At 43.5% G+C, this 23,291-nt stretch overlaps 1 protein-coding gene and 1 pseudogene across 2 annotated transcripts in view; one reads left to right on the top strand and one right to left on the bottom strand.

The window, feature by feature from the left end:
* Positions 1-5,441, bottom strand: part of LOC140508150 (uncharacterized) — a 28,565-nt gene extending 23,124 nt beyond the window's left edge. Inside the window, exons 1-3 of one of the 2 annotated variants that reach the window (XM_072615917.1) lie at positions 5,373-5,441; positions 4,538-4,614; positions 1,933-2,085 (exon numbers count right to left, since the gene is read on the bottom strand). In XM_072615917.1, coding sequence (XP_072472018.1) covers positions 1,933-2,085; positions 4,538-4,614; positions 5,373-5,379 — 237 coding nt within the window. In that variant the 5' untranslated portion in view covers positions 5,380-5,441. The remainder of the gene's footprint in view (positions 1-1,932; positions 2,086-4,537; positions 4,615-5,372) is intronic. The other variant, XM_072615918.1, reaches the window with a different exon arrangement.
* A 1,371-nt stretch (positions 5,442-6,812) lies between these two features.
* Positions 6,813-23,291, top strand: LOC140504790 (ubiquitin-conjugating enzyme E2 Q1 pseudogene; annotated as a pseudogene).

Below are 23,291 nucleotides of genomic sequence, written 5' to 3'. Positions count from 1 at the left end.
TGGAATAATATTGTGCTACAAGAAATGATAAACAGGATTACTTCAGACACACCTAGAAAGTCTTGCAATTATAAAAATAAAAATGAGAAGCTTCTTTTGCACAGACAACATTATGCAACCAGGGTAATAAAATGGTTGAATGGGAAACAAAACCAAAACCGAACACTTTGGTATGAAATTTCTAAGATAAGGGTTTAGTGTCCAAGATACGTAAACAACTAACAGACATAAGACTAACAGCCATTGCCCAACTGATAAGTGGTCAAAGGACATAAACCAAGAATTCTCAAAAAAAAAAAAACTGTCACATATTCCCAACCACAGGAAAAAATGCTTCAAACCACTAATAAGGGAAAGGTAAACCAAACAACCTGGAGGCTTCATCTCATAGTCTGCAAAATTGACAAAAATGACAAAAACTGGCAGCAGTCCATGTTGGAGGCGTGTGGGAAGATGGGCACACTAAGGCAATGTTGGGGGGGCTAGGAAATGGTAGAAGGTCATGAAGGTCTGAGTTCAAATCCAGCCTCAGACACTTACTAGTTATGTGACCCTGGCTGGCAAGTCACTGAACCTCTGTCTGCCTCAGTTACCTGAACATAGTGGATGTGTGTTCATTCTTTGTTGCCTAAGAGGACCATGCCATCAGAGAAATGATGACATGACTTGCACTTGACTTTGTTTTGAGTGAGGGAAGGCTGTGCAGGTCACCAGCCTCACTTCTCCTCCAGAGCCAGCTGAATCCAGTGACCAGAAATTCATCAGGATGACTGGAGATGACCCAGGATGAGGCAGTTGGGGTTAAGTGACTTGCCCAAGGTCACACAGCTAGTGAGTGTCAAGTGTCTGAGGTGAGATTTGAACTCAGATCCTCCTGACTCCTGCACTGGTACTCTATCCACCGCACCACCTAGCCGCCTCTGAACATAGTAGACACAGGTAACCAGCCCCAAACCTCTTTCCAGTCTTCTTCTACCTTCCTCCCCACCTCTCTGACCCAGGGACACCAGCCCCCTGCCTGTCATCCCCTGACTCTGTGCCTTTCCAGTGGCCATCTCTCACGCTTGGAATGTCCTTCCTCATCACCTGGGCCTTCTGGCTTCAAGTATTAACTAAAATCTCACCTTCTTATAAATGAGTTTTCCTCTGTCGGCCTCTAAGACATCTCCCTTCTGTACAGTAGAGAGCTTGTTTGGACAAAGCTGCTTACAGGTTTTCTCCCCCATCAGACTGGGCAGGGATGGGGTTTTCCTTCCTTTACATATACAGCAGGCTAGCACAATGTGACTACCCTTTCTGAATGTTTATAAGACATAAGAAGTGGGAAGGATGCAGAGAGACCTGGGAAGGCGTGTGACCCAAGGCAGGAGGATGGGAGCAGCACCAGGAGGACAATTTCTGCTCTGCTGACAGCCCTGCAAAGGACCAGAGCTGGGGGAGCCTCAGGGCTCTGCTCCAGTCCTGGCCAGGCAAGATTCAGGGTCAATGGGTGTCCCATCCCTTCAGCTGGTACCAGGAAGAGCTTGGAAAGGAACAAAGCAGGGGGAGGGGGAAGTTCCATGGAGGTGTGGGGGAAGGGAGTGATACAGAAACGTGACCCCTACGGAATAAAGAGGAATGAGTGAAGTGGTCATCCTTGTGACTCAGGGATCATGAGGGAAAACTTAAAACATGAACATGGCCGGGCAGCAATTTAGGGTGGGAGGGTGATTGGGGACGAGATGCCAAAGTATCAACGTATCAGTTTAATGTATCAGCTCCCTCCCCAAAGGAGGAAGCAGGACAGTGTTGTTACTACTGTTTTCAATTTCCTGCCTGTTTTTATAATGAAGCAATCCTAAGGTAAGTTATTGCCAGTCTTATAGACAATCCTCTAGGTCTGTGGAAAAAGGTCTCTTTGGTTGATGATGGCCAAGTCTGTGAATGGTCTACCTGGGCTGGGGGTCTGTGGCTCCCAGGGGACATTCCCTCAGGCTCCAGGCTCACTGCTTGGGTCAGGCCTTGGTCCTCTGCAGGCTGAGCTGGGAAGGGAGGATCCCAGAGGTGCAGAGGTCCTTCCTTTCTCTTCCTGGGCAGGAGGCTGGCCTACAGGGATTTACAGAGGGTGAGGTCCCCTAGGAGTTACAATGAGCTTGGTTCTGCCCTCAGGACAGAGATCCCAACATACAGAGGCAGGGAAAAAGCAGGCAGGGGCAGTTTGGAAATGAAGGTGGTCCGAACATGAAGACTACTTCCCTCCCTCTCCTACTCCTTCTCTTCTATCCTCTTCCCCTCACCCAATCTCCTTCAGAGAACCAGGAGTCAGAAGGGGCTTGGGATCCCAGGGGGGATGAGACATGTCAGAGCCTCAGTGGCTCTTGAATCACAGATCTCCCTTCAGCTGGTCCTCTGCCCTCCCTGTACCCCCTCTCCCCAACTAACACACACACATTATCCAGACAACAGACTGACTACTTGATTGAGGGAGGAGGAAAGCTTAGGAAGGTGGGGACTGGGGAGGGCTCTGGGATGGAGACCCCAGGGAATGTCCAGGGGAAGTCTAAGGTTGGGACACCCAATTCAGACCATGAGGGCTCTGAAAGAAGAGGGGGCAGGGAAACAGGAGGCCTGGGGAAGGGGAGCCCAGGCAGGGTCTGGCAGGAAGACATTCTACCCCAGCTCATGGCAGGGAGGTCAGGGACACTGCAGGGACAGAAGGGCTCCAGGGGGATACTGAGCCTGGGAGAGCAGGAGGCCTGTGTCCCGGGGTCTAACTAGGAGCTAGGGAGGACTCTGGGAGAGCTCAGGGCTGGAATCCCCCCAGGGAGGCCAGACACAGGGAGCCAGTGGGTGGGGTCTGATAGGAAAGCAGCCCAGGAGTGGAGGGTCCAGGTAAGGGAAGGTCAGACAGGAGCTCTGGGGTCTGGGGAGGGTAAGTACCGACACTTGGGAAGCAATTACATGTCTGGCAAGATTCTGCAGAGGGAAGCTTGTCCAGTAGCCAGGCTTTGGTGGGAGGATTATTCCAGGTAGACCTGGAGGACACTTACCATGGGGTTAGATGAGGAGAATGAGATCCCATGGGGAGAGCAGCATAGAAGCCAGGAGGTGGGGAACAGGTTGGGAAGCTCTTCTGTGGATGGGACTTGATCATTTTTAAGAGCATAAAGGGGTGCTGAGACCAAAATGCTTGAGCTTCACTGCTTTAATTCCTCCTCATACAGCACGAACTGGGGTCCCTTAATGTTCTGATCTCAGGACACTTTCTCTTTCCTCAACCATGTCTCCCAGCCTTCAACACATGTTGGGGGAGTAAGCTCAGTTCCATGTGGACAGTCTCGGGCAGGTAAAGGTGAGGACTTCTAAACCTTAGAGTTCTCATGAGGCCCCCCAGGGAACAGCAGGGAATTGAGGTGTGAGACTGGGCTATCTCGTGCATTTCCACCTCTTCCTGTGGGAAACGTGCTAGGAGAGAGCATCCCCACCCTCGAGATTGGCCCGGGGTCTGAGCACACCTATTGTTGTCTAACAGGCATGGTGGGAGAGCTTAAGTAGGGTCAGGAAAGCCTGAAGGTGCTCTTAGCGCTGAGGGGCCCTTAGAGGACAGAAGGCCCCTCTTCCCTCTCTCCTCTCTTCTCTTTTCCCTCTCCCCTCTCCCACTTCCACTTCCGCTTCCATTCTCTTACTGTAAGATCTTTGCCTCCTTGGGAGATTCCTCTCTCCTCAGGAAGAATTCCCCCTGCACATGTAACCAAGACCCTGAATAAAGCCTAACCCTTGTTCGACTCTGGAAAGTCTCTTCTCTCATACGTTTATCTGGTTTGGCCAACCGAAGACCTGCGACAGGTAAGGAAAGACTCGGGTAGCCCTTAGGCCTCTAGGCCTGACAAACTCGGTACTCCAGGGGAGCTCTGAACCCAGCAGAAGACTGAACTGTGGGCAGAAATAGCATTCTCCTTTTTGGGTGCCACCTCCCACATGCTTTCAAGATTCTCCACCACTGTGAGCCTGGAATTGTTTATTCCCCTCCCTCCACCCCCTCAATAGCCTTTTCAGTACTATCTCTTGACCATCTTTCTCTCATGCCTCACCTCAGTTGGGCCATGTTCTCCCTGAAGGCCTCCTTGATGTCACCACTTCTCCCCACATGTACTCTCAGATTCTGGGGGTGACCTCTCTTCAGTGCTCCTAATGCTTCTTCCAGATGTCTCCTTTGACTTAGTTATGTTTTTTTCCTTTGCTCATTAAAGGGGTCATTCCCTGACTACTTCTTGAAGAGGTCTATTCACTGAATAGGTGTTACACTTTCTGTGAGTACCTGAATAGGCCTTAGCCTAAAAGGCCAAAGTCTCCCATTGCATGCTGGGCCATCTCCAGTCATCCTGATGAATATCTGGTCACTGGAACCAGATGGCTCAGGAGGAGAAAGTGAGGCTGGTGATGTGCACAGCCCTCCCTCACTCAAAGCAAAGTCCAGTGCAAGTCGTCATCATTTCTCTGACTGCATGGTCTTCTTTACAACAAAGGAGGAACACAACAAATAACGACTCAGACCTACCTGGGCCCTGCGCCCACAGAGGTGGTGTCCAGAAGGCAGAGAGATCTCAGCTCCCAGGGAAGGTAGAGATAGTTCAGCTGGGGAGGAAGAAAGCAGACCGATGTCAGTCCAAGTTCGTGTTCTCAGCCAGGCCCCTGGTGAGGATCCCCCCACCCTCTGCCCCCGCCCCCTGGGGAGGGTCCCCCCACCCTCTGCCCAGCCCCCTGGGGAGGATTCCCCCCACCACACACACACCCTCTGCCCTCCGAGACCCAAGGATGGGCCTTTTCCTCCAATCACACCCAGAGCCAGGAGCTCCGCCCCAAGCCCCGCCTCCGTCATGTCAATTACCTTCCTCCATGGGATGACCCCTCCCCTGCCCCAGACCCCTCCCACCCCGGGCTCCTATTCCACCTGGGCACCACCCACCAGGCTGGGCATCTCTCTGAGCCCCTCCTGGTCATCACCACCACCAGATTCCTTATTGGAGGAAAGAGTAGGGACTTTAGGGGGAGGAATGAGGAGAGGCAGGAATGGGGGTGTCCTGGGAAGGCCTCCCAGTGGAGGCCGTGGCCACCCCGGGCCAGGCTGGCCATTTCAGGGGCCTGACTTGGACGGGATCGGGCTCCTGGATGTGCTGGGGAATGGGGCAGAGCGGGGCCGGGCCGTGCCCAGGACAGCTGCGCCCTCCTTCCCTCCCCGCCCCCCGCCCCGGCCTCCCCCCCTGCTGCCCCGCCCCAGGGGCAGCTGGGTCCTCACTACCCCCTCCTGGGCCGCCCCGGGAAGGGCCGTTTCCACACGTTCCCCGCGTCCCGAGCCGGGGCCCTTCCCTCCCTCCGAGGGGGTCACAGCTCACCTGCCATCCCCGAGCTTCGGCTCCCGGAGTCCCTGCCCAGCCTCCCGTCAGCCAGGCCGCTTCCGGACAACCAGACCGTACCAGGAAGTCCCGCCCCCTGCCCCGCCGTCTCCACTTGCCCATTGGTTCCCTACACCTTCCCTTTCAGGGCGTGCCCTCGCCGGCGGCACTTTCGAACTCCATTTCCCGGCGGCCCCTGCGTCTACCAGATCCGCCTGGTCATTGGTCTCCTAGGCTCTTTCCCAGAACGCCTCGCTCCCTCTGTCCTTTCTCTCAGAAGGGGCGGAACTTCCTATCCCCTCCCCCAGCCCAAGCTCCTGATTGGTCGGTTCTCCATTATCTGGTCCCTTTACGGGAAGTCGCGGACTCTCCTGCTGGGAGGATGCTGGCCCTGGTCCCTTTTCCATGGCTGAGGTCGCCCAGGGTAGGGGAAGACGTGGCCTTTCCTCAGGAAGCCCTAGAGCGCTCCGTGGGGACACGGTCATCTCATCGTGCCCAGTCCGGGGGGCATCGGGCACCGGGCACCCTCGGGGGCCGGAGCGGGGGATCGCGCCTCGTGGTGCCCGATGGACGGCCTGGCGGGTGACCTGGAGCGGGGCAAGAGCCAGGACGGCAGCGAGTCCCTGCCCCGCAGCCCGGTGCTCTGGCCGTGTATTTCGTTCGTCCGCCCCAGACATCGGGGGACCCTTAGCGCCCCAGCCCCGGCCATGGAGCCGGCCTGTGGGTTCTGAGGGGGGCACGGGGAAGCCGGCCGGAGGTGAAGGAGGCCCCGGGATGGGCACAAGGGCCGCACTTGTACCCGCAGCCCGGGGAGGAGGACCATGGACCCCACAGGACAAGGGGGCAGGGGAAACGTCCCGACGCGGGAGGGGGAGACAAGGAATCTTCGGGTCCAGGATAAGGGGGAAGTTTCAGGGTGTTTCAAAATGGGGGGACAGACTTGAGGTTAGAGAATACTCCAGGGCCCCCCGAGCCAGCCCTTGGGGTCATCGTAACTCTTAGGGCGCCGTTCGTGGCCACGTCGTCCCCCTCCACCACCAGGTAGGAGCATGTCGGGGACCAGGGGCGAAGGCCGTGGGCTGCAGTCACCGCTTCCTGCCCACGGGCCCGGAGCAGGTTGGGGTGACCGGCTGGGGTGCGGAATGCGGGGCAGCCGAGCCCAGGGCGGCGTCAGGGGCAGGGCTGGCAGCCGGAACGTCACCGTGGGAGAGGCTAAGCGGGCACCGACCACGTCTGGGAGGGGTAGAGTGACCAGTGACAGGGTCGGAGTGAGGAAGGAGGGAGAGAAACCAGGACCCGGGAGGAGGGTGGGGAGATGCCGGGCTGCAGAGGACGCCTTCCATCCGCCCCGATAGCCTTTCCGTGCTCGAGAAAATCCCACTCGTGGTCTTCAGCAAAGGGGCAGAGAGCTGTGGGAAGTAAGCGAGTGTTCTGGGCGTGATGGTGACACGTCCACCACCCCACGGAGGTATTAGGCTCCCAGTCCTGGGGAAGCAGCTCCAAGCCTGGGCACAGGGTGGGAAACAGGTGGTTCAAGGAGGGGCCCCCAATACAGCACACAGGCAAGCCCCATGGGGAGGGCTTCCAAGCATAGCCTTTCCTGGCTCTTACCTCCCATCTCCCACCCGGCTCCTGCGAGCTGCTCTGTCTGCCTCACCATCCACCCAAACGCTTTCGGGAGAGGGACAAAGGCAGTGTCCCTGCGGAGTGAGGAGGGAGAGGAGAGTCAAATGAGGCTGAAGCAGAGTCCAGGGGTGAGGAGAGTAGAGAACAGGTGTGGCCTGTCCTGGCATGACCATCTGCAGGTGGACAGCGTAGTCTAGGGACACCAATAGGACAAGTTCAATATGTAGGACCCATATTGAAGGAGCATTAGAAGTGATGTCACAAAGAAGCCAAGAACCCTGTGATGGTATTCTTTACCTTTGACATACAGGATTTTCTGATATTGTTATTTTCTCAAAAATTTCCACTGATTCCAACTCCTTTTGGAGGATCCGATGCTATTGAAGATCCAGCTCTGTACATGTAAATATAAGTAACAACGCTTTGCAGGTGGAAGCTTTCTACCCTGGAGTTCAGTAGTTACACAGATGAATTTACTTGTAAGAGACTGACTTTTACTCCAGTTACCATAAAAGACTTGGGAGGATCCATAAGTAATTAATTCCAAATCTGCATATCAACAAGCTGCTTATAACAACATAATTTTGTACTACAGAACACACAGTATTAGCAGGTATATAAGCAGGTTACCTGCTTATAACCAACTTTGAATGAAGTTAACTTTTCCATTAATGCACAAATATTCCATGTTACCTCCCTCTAAGAAGATTGCATTGAAATTCTTTTCCTCAAACTGAAGATGTTTCTGATCTGGTTTCAGTAATTAATAGAATAGCAGGTAGATGCCTCAAGCAGTTGGACCAGTACCCAGTTATTCTAACATCATTGTAAAACATTTAAAGACCTTCTTCCATACAGACATGTATCTAGTAACAGGCAGATGACTAGGCCAAGTACACATTTACTAAGTTGTTTCAGGTATAAAAAGGAATATAATCTTAGTCTGAATAGCTCAGATCTTAAGGACACACTTTAATGTAGTAGCTCAGATGTATCCCAGCCTTAGTCTAGGATAAAGATTCCACATTGTGTTTGTACCTTTGTTTCACTGTTTTCTTTTCCCTTTGTCTAATTGTTTCCATATCATTCAGAAGGAATGTTCTATTCCAGAGATATAATCTTTCACATGGCTATGCAGGAGTACTAATTTACCCAACCGGAGTATAGAATAATTACCCATTCAGATTGGCCTCTTGCCTTGATTACAGAAATTTGCCATGGAAAGGAAAAGCAGGACATGACCAGATAAAACATCACCGTTTTGCAAAGACATAGTATCGATTCCACCCCATAGCCAGACTCAGGAATAGTCAGGTGGGAAGCATTCCCTTCCAAAGGAACACAAAGGGGAAACAGCCAGGAGGATCCCATTGTAGGCAGAGAATAGGATTGTTCCCTCGGCTTTTGTAGAAGAAGTTCTCCACCTGTAATAGTCACATTTTCTCTGAGTAGCTTGTGGCATTTTTCTTAGATGATGGGTTACTATTGACTACTGATGGATTTTTTACAATCCATCAGATAATTCAAAACATAGTTCATTATAGTCCTAACAGCTTTTACCTCAGATGGCAAGTCTCACTAATAAAAAATTTACTTGGACTCACATCTCAAATTTCAAATTTGTCCTTGTGCAAATGCCAATTACTAGAGATCATTTCTATATATTTTCAAATTCTCACCAAAACAGATTCCGTCTTTAGGAACTCCATGACTCAGACAAGTTCCTTAGAACTGCTGGGGCTGTACTTTTTAACTAGCCTAAGGACTGCTCCTTTCCACATACGCACAAACACAGTAATCAATTACAGATTATTTATCATTAAAACGTAACCAGCAATCTTACAATTTTCATGTGATAACCAAATTGTTTTAGCTGTAATCACAAACAATAAACTTCACATGACATCAGTTGCATTTCCAGATGATATAAAACTATTGACAGAAGAATGTGCTGTCTTACCAAGTGTAGACAGTGACTGGCTGGCTTCTTTATCTTGACCCATCCCCCTTCGCCCTCTTGACTCAGGGAAAAGAGTGACTAGGATTGTAAGGAGGTGTTTCAAAACTCCTTAATGATCAGTGTCAAAATTTCCAGAATCTGTTAAGATTCTAATTTTTCACTTCTATGTCCACCCCTTAAAATTTAGAGTGGGACATTGAACCTTTCAGACCGACCTTTATGAGAATGCCCTTTCTTAGGAACCATGAACCAATGACTGTTTCTCTGAAAGCACCTATTTAAGGCTAATGCAAGAACACAACAGACTTAGGAGTGAAACTTAGAAAGGTTTGGATATAATTGTTATCAGTATTAAATTATTGCAACAAATTAGCAAATGGAAATTTAGTAGGCTTTTAGACTCACACACAAAAAAAGATTTTGCAAAGCATTTCTTTGTAAAATATTTCCCTTTCCAAAAAAGCTCACATTCATCCTGATGCTAAAAGGGATAATGACTAAACTTATTAATTAGCTGGAAACCTTAAAGAAAAAGGTTTTGACCTTGGGGAGGAAGTTCAGTTTTTTTTTTTTCCTAGGGCAAGAACATACCCAATTAAACTAGCCTTATCACAATAAAAACGTTAAAAAATTTACTTAGTAGTAATTCTACTACACAGAAGACTTTACACGGGCTTGATAAGAATTTATGAGTAGATGGTTCCAAAAATCCTTGTTTTAGTTAACAACTTCATAATCTGATAGTACAATTCTTAATTAGCATTATTATAATCTTATAATCTAGATTATAAGAGAAATTGCTTTTCTAACAACATAGGTAATACAATCACTAACCAAATTGCACTATATAAGAACATTTAGCAATATAACGATAGCACAAGCAAATATCATGTATGTAAAACTTGAAACAGAACCAATTAATTACCAGTCAGGTGATTGTAACTTAGCTGAATGAGCAAATCAGATCTGGATTCATAATCACTAAGGCCCAATACTCTCAGCAATTTAAAAGAAAAGATTATTATCTATAAATTCACCTTTTTTTTGCTAACGTAAGGGAAACTCAAGGAAGTCCTGCTGAGTCCAGCTGCAAGGATCAGGTGGCCAGCAGGCTGGGAGAGAAGGGAGATCCTGCAGGCATGGGCATGGGGACATGGAGTATTGGGGTGCAGTGGAAAGGGATCATCCACAGTTTTCTTGGTTCCCTAGTGACAAGAGAATTGAGAGAATTGGACTTACTGTAAACATGTACTTACAATGTTTAAAACTTACATATTTAAGTGGGCATATTTTGCTTTGAAATGAATATTTTTTTTTTTTACCACATAATGAATTCTTATCCCAAAATGTTAAGTCTTTACACTTGTCAAATATAAAGTTATTGCATTTATTTGGTATCTCACACCATTTACCAAGATGAGCTCAAAATGGATACATGACCTACAAAGATAAAAACAGAGATTCTTACAAGAAAATTAAAAGAACATGGAGCATATTATTTATCAGACATGGATAGGTGAACAACTTATGAACAAATAAGTGATACAGAGGAAAATCAGATGTATAATGGATAATTTCAATTACGTCAAAAGGTTTTTCTACAAAGAAAAAATTAGCCAAGATCAGAAGGAAAGCAAAAAGGTAGAAGGAAAATTTATAGACAGTTTATTAGATAAAAGTCATATCTAAAGTATGGAAAGAGCTTTGTCAAATCTGCAAGAATAAGTCATTCCCCAAATCAAAGGATATGAAGTTATCCAGTAAAGAAATCAGAACAATTTATAGTCAGATAAAAAAATGTTCTAAATCACTGTTGATTAGAAAAAGGCAGATTAAAAAAACTGGCTGAAGGACAAAAGGTCCAGAATATCAAGGGAACTAATGAAAAGAAATGCTAGGGAAGGTGGCCTAGCACTACCAGATCTCAAATTGTAAAGTAGCAATTAGCAAAACCACAGTACTCAGTGAATATAGCGATCTACTGTTTGATAAACCTAAGGACCCCAGCTTCTGGGATAAGAACTCACTGTTCAACAAAAATTGCTGGGAAAAGTAGATAACAGTATGGCGGAAACTAGGCATAGACCAATGCCTGATACTGTACACAAGAATAAAGTCCAAATGAGTACATGATCTAGGTATAAAGATTGATACCATAGACAAATTGGAGGAGCAAGGAATGGTATATTTATCAGATTTATGGAGAAGGGAAGAATTTTTAACTAAAGAAGAGACAGAAAGTATGATGAAGTGCAAGATGGATAATTTTGATTACATAAAAGTTTTTGCACAACTAAACCCAATGCAACCAAGATTTGGAGGGATGCAGAAAACTGGGAAAGAATTTTTGGAATTGGTGTCTGTGATAAAGGCCTCATTTCTAAAATATATAGAGAACTGAGTGAAATGTACAAGAATACAAGTCATTCCTCAATTGATAAATGGTCAAAAGTTATGAACAGGCAGTTTTCAGAGGAAGAAATTAAAGCTATCTATAGTCATATAAAAAAATGCTCTAAATCACTATTGATTAGAGAGATGCAAATCAAAACAACTCTGAGATACCACATCACACCTATCAGATTGGCAAATATGACAAAACAGGAAGATGATAAATGTTGGAGAAGATGTGGGAGAGTTGGAACACTAATTCATTGTTGGTGGAGCTGTGAGCTGATCCCGCCATTCTGGAGAGCAATTTGGAACTATGCCCAAAGGGTTACAAAAATGTACATACCCTTTGACCCAGCAATATTGCTTCTAGGACTGTATCCCCAAGAGATCATTAAAATGGGAAAGGGTCCCACATGTACAAAAATATTTATAGCAGCACTGTTTGTGGTGGCCAAAAACTGGAAATCAAGGGGATGCCCTTTAATTGGGGAATGGCTGACTAAATTATGGTATATGAATGTAATGGAATACTATTGTGCTATAAGAAATGATGAACAGGATGACTTCAGAGAGCCTGGAAAGACTTATATGATCTTATGCTGAGTGAAAGGAGCAGAGCCAGGAGAACTTTGTGCATAGCAACGACCCAGTGTGCAAGAGTTTTTTCTGGTAGACTTGGAGCTTCATTGCAATGCAAGGACTTAAAAAAATTCCCAATGGTCTTTTAAGGCAAAATGTCTCCACATGCAGAGAAAGAACTATGGAATTCAATCCCAAAGTGTAGCAGATCATTTTTGTGTGTGTGTATTATCTTTTGGTTTGTTATATGATTTCTCATATTCATTTTAATTCTTCTATGTGGCATGAGTATAGTGAAAATGTATTTAATAGAAATGTATGTGTAGAACCTGTAAAAAATTGTATGCTGTCTCAGGGAGGGAGGGAGGGAGGAAGAAGAAGGGAGGGAGAGGGAATGTCTAAGTTATATGGTAGTGACTGTAGAACACTGAAAATAAATAAAATTTTTAAAAACTGGCTAAAATGTCAAAAGAAGAAAGTGATAAATGTTGGAGAGGATGTGGGAAAACTGGGACACTAATGTATGGTTGGTGGAACTGTAAAATGATCCAACCATTTTGGAGAACAATCTGAAATTATGCCCAAATAACTATTAAACTACCTGTACCCTTTGACTCTGCACTACCAGTACTTGGGCTATTTCCAAAGATAATTAGGGAAAAGAACCTATATGTGCTCAAATGTTTATAGCAGCAATCTTTGTGGTGTCCAAGAACTGGACATTACAGGGACACCCATCACTTGGGGAATGGCTGAAAAAGTCGTGGTATATGATTGTGATGGAGCACTACTCTGCATTAAGAAATGATGAATTCAATGATTTGAGAAAAACGGAAAGATTTGTACAACATAATGAAGAGTGTAACCAAGGGAACACAGTATACAGTAACAGCAATGTTATTTTAAAAAATGACTTTAAGCAACTAAGTTATTTTCTCCATTATAAATACCCAAATTAGCTTTAAGGACATATGAAGGAAGATGCTGTCTACACCCAGAGAAAGAACTGAGAAATAGAATTAAATATAGAATAATTTTGCATACATACATATGTACATTTGTGTCTAATGGTAGCCATTTCTAGGCCTGAGGGTTGAGGGAAGAAAAAAAAGAAATTTACACGATAATTTTGTTGTGTATTTGAAAGGAATAGTAAGTTGTGCCATTTGCAGTTCTTTGCAGTAGATTCGCAGTTTCATCCACAATCATCTTTTGTGTTGTACTGTGCTATGGAAATGTTTGTTTTAGTCCATAAATTAATTAAATTATTTTTTTAAATGATAAAATGAACAAGAACAACAACTTACTCTTCAAGGAAAGTCCAAAGGACCTTGAAAATTCCCTGCGTTGTTAAAAGGACAGTTCTTCATTCAGGCTTTCACCCAGATTAACTAGAGAAACATTACAACTAAGAGAATTAAAAGTTTATTAGAACATGTCAAGGTGGCGACTCATTGAGGGGCTTATCATGGCAGATCAGCAAGGGATTCAAGATGGAGCCAGCTTTAACTGGTACTTTTGGAACAGAAATAAAAGACAATTTGAATAGCCCCACATCAGCAAAACAGGTGTTGCATCTCAGAACCGGAACAATCACCAACACATGAGAGCTAATGGGTACAAACAGATAGGGGATGACTTGGGATATGGCAACTCAAAAAGACAAATTCAAGGGACTCTTCAACATTCCTCAACATTTATGATGTGAGAATAGCAGGGAGTGCCAAAGTAGTGGACTGGGTGATGCCTTCCCCCACACTGATTGCCTTATGGACCTGAAAAAGTGCATTTTATACATTTATTTTCTGCATTCCTTGTGAGGTTTCTATGCCCTAATATATGGTCAATTTTTGTGAAGGTGCTGGACACAGCTGAGTAATAGGTATACTCCATCCTTTTCTCATTTCACTTTCTTCAGGAGTCTATCTTATCTAACTTTTCTAAAATTCCATTCTGTTTCTTTATTCTTTATTTTATGGTTAGATTTATCTAGGCCTGAGAGGTGTAAATTGAAGATCCCTAAATTTGCTAAAAGAATTTAGTTTTGTGTGTGTGTGTGTGTGTGTGTGTGTGTGTACACACACTAAAACTAGCATTGTTACACTATATTTCCTCCTGCAATTCATTTGCCTCATCATTTTGGATGCTCTGTCTTTTGATGCATAAATGTTTAGTATAGTTCATTTTAGCAAAATATATTTTCCTTGATTATCTCTTTTAATTAGGGTTCTTTTTGCCTTTGCTTTGTCTGAGATCATGATGGATACCCCTGCCTTTTTTATTTCAGCTGAAGCATAATAGATTTTATTCCACTCTCCTATTTTAACTCTGAGTTTCTTTTCATTTGTAGTATCTATCTTATAAACAACACGTTCTTGGATTCTGGTTTCTAATCCATTCTGTTACCCTCATCTATTTTATGGGTGAGTTCATCCCACTTACATTCACAATTATAACTGCTAAATGTGCATTTCCTTCCATCTTCTTTTCTATTTATCCTTCAATTGTTCTTACTCTATTCCCTCCTCAAAAGTCTGTTTTGGTAACCTCCCTGAATTTAACCTCTCTTACCCTATCTTTTCTTGGTCCTTTCCTCCATTACTTCTTTGTTGGGTAATATGAATTTCTACATTCAACTGTGTGTGTGTACACACACAGACACACAGACACAAATTTATACACGTATGCATATATGTGGGTATTTATATATATAAGTACATATAGATACACACACACATATATATGATATTTGAATTCTTTCTTTCTAGATATTTACAATACTTTCTCTTTGACCTAAGAACTCTGAATCTTGCCTATAATATTCCTGGGAGTTTTCATTTTGAGATTTTTTTTCAGGTGCTGACCCATAAATTCTTTGAAATTCTACTTTTCCTTTAAGTTATAAGATATGTGGGCAGTTTTGCTTTATAATTTCTTGATATAGAATGTCTGGGCTCTTTTTCTTTTATTGTGGCATTCAGTTCACCTAAGAATTCTTAAAATATCTCTCCTTAATCTCTTTTCCAGGTCAGTACATTTTTCTAGAAGATATTTCATATTTTTTCTTTTTTTTTTGTTTTTGTTTTTTTAGTGTTTTGAATTTCTGTTGGGGGTGTAAGCTCAGTTTTCACGTGAACAGTCTCAGGCAGGTAAAAAGTGAGGACTTCTAAACCTCAGAGTTCTCACGAGGCTCCCCAGGGAACAGCTGGGGACTGAGGCATGAAACACGAGATATCTTGTGTCTTTCCACCTCTTCTCAGTGGGAAACTTGCTGGGGAGAGCATCCCACCCTTGAGATTGGTCCATGGTCTGAGCACACCTGTTGTTAATTAGCTAGGGGCTGGGAGCATGCATGGTATTCACATGCAAACTATGCGGCTGGGGGAGCTTAAGTAGGGACAGGAAAGCCTGAAGGCCCTCTTCTTGATGCGGGGCCCTTGGAGGGAAGAGGGTTCCTCCCCTCTTCCACTCCCATCCTCTTGCTGTATGATCCTTGCCCCTTGGGAGGAGGAGGGTTCCTTTCTCCTGGGGAAGAACTCGCCCTGCATGTGGATATATAACAAAGACCCTGAATAAAGCCTAACCCTTGTTTGACTCTGGAAAGTCTCTTCTCTCAATACGTTTATCCAGCTGATCACCAAAGACGTGCGAAAGGTAAGAAGACTCAGGTAGCCCTCGGCCTCTAGGTCGAACAAATTTCTATTGTTATTTCTGGATTTCTGAAAAACTCACTCAGTTCAACTTGACAAATTCTAATTTTAAAGGAGTTATTTCTTCAGTGAATTTTTTTTTTTACATCTTTTACCATTTGGCCAATTATAATGTTTAAGGGATATTTCTAAGTATTTTTTATGACTCTTTTGCTAAGCTGTTATTTTTTAACATCATGTTCTCCCGCTGCCCTTATTTCTTTCCCCAATTTTTCCTGTAACACTCATTTTAATTTAAAGAACGATTTTGTACTCTTTTGAAAAAATCTCTTTCTTTAGCTCTTCAGATGTTCTGGATTTGTGTCCAATCTTGCATCCCCACCCACTCCCTTTAAGGCTTTGCTTTTAGACGTTTTCAAGTCATTGTCATCTTCTGTATTTGAGTCCTGAGCTTCCTTGTCACCAACGTAGCTCCTTATGGTCAGGTTCTATGTTGTTGATATTGTTTTCTCATTTCCCAGACTATTTCTGACTTTGTACTGCATATTAGAGTTGAAGTCTGGGCACCACTGGAGGGGGCAAGGAGGAGGGAACATCTGGTCTGACTTTCAGAATTTTATATTCTGCTTCTTTTATGTTAGATCTATGGGCCTCTACGTTGGGGTGCTTCCAAAATGCTGTGGTCTAGGAAAAGGTCTGGACGTTGTTCTCTTGGTCTGCACTCTGGTCCTTGTGCTGAGGATCCCAAAATACCTACACGTTGGGTCCTTCTAAAATGAATTCAACACAAGCTTCTTTCAGCCAAAGTAAAACAAAGCTTATTAAAGATTCACCATATTAAGTTGACTCTTAAAAAGCCTAAGCATTTGTAACACTTGTATTAACAAGCAGGCCAGATAAATCTAAGCTAGACTGAATCTGAGCTAGATTGAATCTGAGCACCTTCATGGGGACAAAAAGGAATTTATATACAAAAAGACTGAAGGAAGAATCCAAGTGTCGTCAAGTAGTCTGGGGCTCCAGGGATGTCCCTGATAGGGGAGGTCAGCCTGGAATGTCTAGAGATATAATCTTGATCCAAATGACTAGTATAAAGATCAAATCTAGGGAGGATCCTGATGGGAGTGACCAGTTGCCTGAGAACAGGATTTTGATAGGATCAAGGGTTGGGAGTATCTGGCTATGGCGATATGAACCTGAAGAGAATGCTAGATCAAATAAGGGGAATCCAAGGAGCCTTCAAGGTGAGGCTCTTCAGGGCCCCCTAGACAAATGGGCCCAAAACTTTCCTGGGCCAAGTGACAAAGGCCTCGGCTTGGGCTCATAACCCATCACTTATACAGCTCAGTCCTCTCCTCCATCACAACTTTGACCACTCCTTCCCAACTTGAAATTCTGACTGGGAACTGGGTCATGAGCAACAGAGCTATTATTTTTAATATTGTTATTATTTTGACTATTTCCTCCTGAACTCTGCTCCCCTTCTTGAATTGCCATCTTCTTCTTTCCCTGTATTTTCTTATTGGTTTGATCAGCCACAGTTGGACACACTGAAATTTCACTTTAAAATGGTGATGTCATTTTGGTCCTTTTCGAAGATGAAGGACAACAACCAACCAATTTACTTATATCCCTGTTGAACTTAATGTTCCTCCATACCAAAAAACCCCTTTTTACCTAAATCAGTTCAGACTGAGGCTCATGATTTGTTGCTTCTTCTCAAACTATTTTCCTGTTTTTATATCAATTTTAAAGCCCTTGACAACAGGAACTGTGTTATGGCTTTCTCCCAATCCCCACAGTTTGGTATGGTGCCTAGAACATAGTAGACACTTAATGTTTATCGATTGACTGTCTAAACCCAGGGCCAATACCAGGCCCTAACTCATACCCCATTTCATGGAATCTAGTCTCTCTCCCAGTGGTCAGCTGCAGGCCCTGGTCTGAGTCATGTTTTTTGTCTCCTCCTCTCACCTATAAGAAGGTACCTTTTTCTGGCTCTAACTTGAATGAGACTTGACCCACTAATTTAATTTTAAAAACAAAACAAAAAAAGTGCTTGGGCATATATAATTTTATATGATCTTGACACTGCTTTGAGTCAGGAAGGATATTTTAAAGAGGAGGAAACTGAGTCTGACTGATAGGTAAGATCTTTAAAGAATGGGTAAAATTAAAAGAGACTTGCAAAATATGAACAAAGTCAGAAGGCAGGACAGTACAGGACATGAAAAAAGAAGAAATTATAAAACATAAAACAGACAACTCAGATTATGTAAAATTTTAAAGGTTCTTTTGGGAAACAAAATCAATGCAGCTAGAATTAGAGGAAAAACTGCTAAGAGAAATGCAGTATTATTGTTCAACAAGATATGATGAAAGAGAAATTCACAGAAAAATGGGAAAACTTGTATGAAAAAATACAGAGTAAAATAAACAGAACAATATTCATATGATTACAGCAGTGTAAGTGAAAATGACATTGAAAGGAAATAATAATTGTAATGATGAAACTTGGTACCGAACAGATGACAAATGAATATCTCTCCTCCACATAGAGAGGTGGAAGAAGTATGGGTGCAGACTGTTGCATAACTCTCATAATAATTGCTGGTTTGGTTTGTTGTGCTTAACTGATAGGTTTGGGGTTTTTAATTATGGGGAGATGGAATGTTATAAAGGAGAGCTCAATGGAGGAAGAACAGGTGGTCTCATCTCCCACCAGGCAGCAAATCCAGGAATGGCTGCTGTTTAAAAGTTAAAGAAATAAAAAAACTTCAAAATTATTTGCAGGAATTAATTGCAGAGACAGCATGTAATTCAGTTTAACTGGAACACCAAATGCACAGGGAAATAATATGAGATAGGGCTGCAAAAGAACAGTATCAGATCATAGAGGGTCTTGAATTAGATAGAGGATGAAAGAAGATAACTTTAAATAGACAAAAGGAAACCAATGGAAGATCTATTATTTAAGTAAATCTAGCTACAATGGTTTGAAAGGAGAGAAAATATGAGGCAGGAATATGGCAGGTAAGTCCAAAGTTTACACTATCTGAGGGTAGAAAATTAAAGAAGTAACATCAATCAGACTTGGAATTGGATAGGAAAAGTGAGGGAAAGGGAAAAGTCAAAGACACCACCAAATTTTAGTCATGGGAGAACTGAGTGAATTGGTATTGCCATGGCCATAAATCGTGAAATCAAAACAAAGGGCAGGTTTAAGGGGAAAGCTATATATTCTGAGCAACATAATTTTCTGTATTCCCAATAACACCTAATACTGTGGTTTGCATATAGTAGGAATGCAATAAATAAAATCAAAATTAAATCCATGGCAGTTTTCTCCAGAAATTACTTCCATACTATTTTTTCAGTGCTTTTTATTAAAAAAGTTCAGTACTTGAAGGCAGAGTAGGTAAAAGTTATGCCTTGTCTGATGTCTCAAAATTACCAGAACACATTTGAACATCTGGCCTTTCTTAAGTCATTTATACAGTGTGTTCCAAAAGTTATTGCTCAATCTTATGATACTAAAGCTTAAAACAAAACTAAGATTTTGGGGGAAATCCTAGAGAACACAGACCACGGGTTCTGGGCAACCTGGGGCTTTGTTTTGTTTTTTAATTTGACCTGCAATTTTATCAGGGTAGAAAGCTCCTAGAGAGGAACTTACTCAACCAATAAACTGTTTTGTAGTTTAGTATAAAGAGTTACCTAAAGCAATGAGCAGTTAATTCACTAGCCCAGGGTCACATAATGTCATATGTCATAATGGAATGTAAACCCAGGTCTTACAGACCCAAAGGCTAGCTCTCTAAACATTATGATACAATGGCTGTCATTATATGGCTCACTATAAATATATGCATCACTTCTTATAGTGCAATAGTATTCCATCATATTCAAATACTACAAATTGTTCAGCCCTTAGATAACTGATGGGCATCCCCTCGATTTCTGATTCTTTGCCTCTAGAAAAGAGCTGCTATAAATATTTTTGTACGTATAGGTCCTTTTCATTTTTGTTTTTTATCTCTTTGGAACACAAACCTAGAAGTGGTATTGTTTGGTCAAAGAATATGTGTGGTATTATTGCCCTTTGTACATAGTTCCAAATTGCTCTACAGAATGATTGAATCAGTTCACAACTCCACCAACAATGCATTAAAGTCTCATTTTTTTCCCACAACCCCTCCATCATTCATCAATTTCCTCTTCTGTCCTGTTAACCAAGCTGATGAGGTAGTGCCTCAGAATTCTTCAAATTTGCATTTCTCCAATCAATATTGAGTTAGAATGTTTATCCATATGCCTATAGATAGCTGTGATTACTTCATCTTCAAACTGTTTATATCTTTTGATCATTTATCAATTGGCAATGGCTCTTACTTTTATACATTTGACTACATTCTCTGTATGTTTGAGAAATGAGGACTTTATCAGAGAAACTTACTTCAAATTTATTTCATAGTTACTATTGCTTCCTGTATTTCCCTTCATCATAACTCCATTTATTCTATTCTCTTTCTCTCCTTTCATCCTGTCCCTCCTTCAAAGTATTTTGCTTTTGATTACCACTCCTCACCTGCCCTCCCTTTTATCACCATCCACGCTTCTCTTATCCCCTTCCCTCCAACTTTCCTGGTAGTGTAAGATAGATTTCTATATCTAATTGAGTATGTGTGTTATTCTCTCATTGAGCCAATCCTGATGAAAGTAAAGTTCATTCTTTCCCCCTCACTTCCCTCTCTTTCCCTCCACTGTATAAGCTTTTTCTTGCCTCTTTCAGGTGAGAAAATTTTCCCCATTCTACCTCTCCCTTTCCTCTTTCTCCAAGTACATTCCTCTCCCGCATCCCTTAATTTTATTTTTTAGACATCATCCCCTCATATTCAATGCATACCTAGGCCCTCTGTCTATATATACCGCTTCTAACTACCCTAATAATGACAAGGGTCTTATGAGTTAGAAATATTATCTTCCCATCTAGGAATTAAGTCCCTTATGATGTCTCTTTTCCTGTTTACCTTTTCATGCTTCTCTTGAGTGTTATGTTTGAAAGTCAAATTTTTATTCAGCTCTGGTCTTTTCTCAAGAATTCTTGAAAAGCCTCTATCTCATTGAGTTTCAATTTTATCCCCTCAAAGATAATACTTGGTTCAGCTGAGTAGGTGATTCTTGGTTATAATCTTGGCACCTTTGTCCTCTGGAATGTCAAATTCCAAGGCTTTGGATTCTTTAATGTAGAAGCTATTAAATCATGTATTATTCTGACTGTGGCTCTATGATACATGAATTGTTTCTGGCTCATTATAGCTCCTCTGGCTCCTTGACCTAGGAACTCTGGAATTTCACTGCAAGTTTTCATTTGGGGATCTCTTTCAGGAGGTGATTGGTGGATTCTTTCCATTTTACCTTCTGGTTCTAGAATATTAGGGCAGTTTTCCTTGATAATTTCTTGAAAGATGATGTCTAGGTTCTTTTTCATGCTGTCTCTCAGGTAGTCCAGTAATTTTTAAATTCTTTCTCCAGGACCTATTCTCCAGGTTATTTTTCCAATGAGATATTCCACATTGTCTTCTCTTTTTTATTCTTTTGCTTTGTTTTATTGTTTCTTTATTTCTCATAAAGTCATTAGCTTCTATTTGCTCCACTCTAAGTTTTAAGGAATTAATTTCTTCACTGGGCTTTTGGACCTCCTTTTCCATTTAGACAATTCTTTTTTTTAAGGAGTTATTTTTATCTTCAGGTGATGTGTTTTTCATGATTTTCTTGTATCACTGTCATTTCTTTTCCCAATTTTTCTTCTACCTCTCTTACTTGATTTTCAAATTCCTTTTTGATCTCTTCCATGGTGTTGGAGGCTTTGGATGTACAAGTTTGAATTGGTCATCTTCTTCTAAATGTGTTTTCATCTTCCTTGCCACCATAGTAACTTTCTGTAGTAATTTTTTTTCTGTTGTTTCTTTATTTTCCCAACCTATTATGGGATTTTAAACCCCTCATTAAAGTAAGGCTTTGCTTCTAGGGTGGAGGGCTCACTGTTCCAAGCTTCAGGGCCTTTGTGCAGCTGTTTTCAGAGATACTTCTAGGGACCTGTAATTTTCAGTTCTTCCAAGGTGGTATGAGGAGAGGTGCTACTCCTCTCCTGGCCTGTGTTCTGCTCTGTGAGGACCCATAAGCATTCTCTTCTGCTCTGGACATGTAAGAAGGGTCCCACTCCCCTGTGACCATAAGCTCTACTATGCCAGTGGTCCTCCTTGCCCCAGGACTGCCACCCAGAACTGTGACCCAGGTGTGAGTGCTGGCAAAGCAACAGAGTCCTGCCTCAGTGGCAGCAAAAGGACCCTTGCAATCTCCTTCTGACAAGTTTTTCAAGCCCCTTGCCATCTGTGGGCTGATAGCTTTGGAGGCAGCTGCTGGTGCTTCCATGGCTGGCCCTCATTCAGTCACTCCCAAGGCCTGCTCCTGGTTTGCTGGGGCTGGGGCTGAGCTGGAATGGCCTGCACTGGACTGTGCTCTACTTTTCCCCAGGTGAGACAGACATCTCCTCCTAACCTTTGTCAGCCATTTATCAAAGGTTTGGCCCAAAGAAAGAAACAGAAGCTTCTGCATTGCCATCACTTGCCTAGGGGAGCTAAGCTGTGAGTTCCTGCTAGCCAGGGCTGGGGCCCACGGTGGTGGATGGCAGGGGCAGCACCTTCCTCCCCACTCCACTCACAGTATCTCATGCCCAGGAAGCCCATCCACATCCACTGCAACATCACACACTCTTATCCTGTAGTGCCCCCAATCTGTTCTGTGTACTCTGATGGCCCTAACTTGGCTGCCATTCTGGAGAGACTTGTGGACATAAAGACAGGGAATACTCTAATGTTGCAGCATCTGAAAAGGATCATCTCAGAGTTGTGCAAACTGTACAACCTCCATCAGAATCCAGATGCTGAGATGCTGGGCCAGCCCCTAACAGCAGGGAAGTGCACACAAGATTTTTCTTCTGAAGGTGAAGATGATGAGATGCCTGAGGATACAGAGGACCCAGATCACTATGTAATGAAAGAAGAGCCAGCTGAGGGGGAAACATCTGAAGATGATGACCTTTGGAAGGAGAACTTGGCCATATTAGAGAAAATTAAAAAGAACCCAAGGCAAGATTACTTAAGTGGTGCAGGGTCTGACTTGGTGCAGGCCATGGACTGACTGATGAAGCAGCTCAGGGATATTTACCAATCACAGAATTTCAAAGGCAGAAACTATGTAGTCAAATTAGTAAATGCTAGCCTATATGACTGGAACATTAAACTCCTCAAGGCTGACCAGGACAGCATTTTGCACAGTGATCTCCAGATCCTCAAAGAGAAGGAAGAAGCTGACTTAATTCTCCTTGACTTTTCTTTTAAAGGCAGTTTTCCTTTTGACACACCATTTGTCAGTTTTGTCTCTTTAGTCCTCTCAGGAGGGTATGTTCTGGGTGGGTGTGCCAACATCATGGAACTTCTCACCAAGCAAGGCTGAAGCAGTACCTACTCCATAGAGTCTGCGATTGTGCAAGTCAGTGCCACCCTGGTGAAAGGAAAAGCATGAGTATGGTTTGGAATCAACACAACTCAATACAGTCTGACAAGAGCTCAGTAGTGCTACAAGTCCCTGGTGTAGATCCAGGAAAAAATGACTGGTACATCCCCTATCCCCAAAGAATATTGCTGA

The sequence above is a fragment of the Notamacropus eugenii genome, chromosome 5, assembly GCF_028372415.1.
Source record: "Notamacropus eugenii isolate mMacEug1 chromosome 5, mMacEug1.pri_v2, whole genome shotgun sequence".
In the NCBI taxonomy this organism is placed as follows: domain Eukaryota; kingdom Metazoa; phylum Chordata; class Mammalia; order Diprotodontia; family Macropodidae; genus Notamacropus; species Notamacropus eugenii.
The sequence above is the reverse complement of the archived record's forward strand: the minus strand, read 5'-3'. Positions and strand labels throughout refer to the sequence as shown.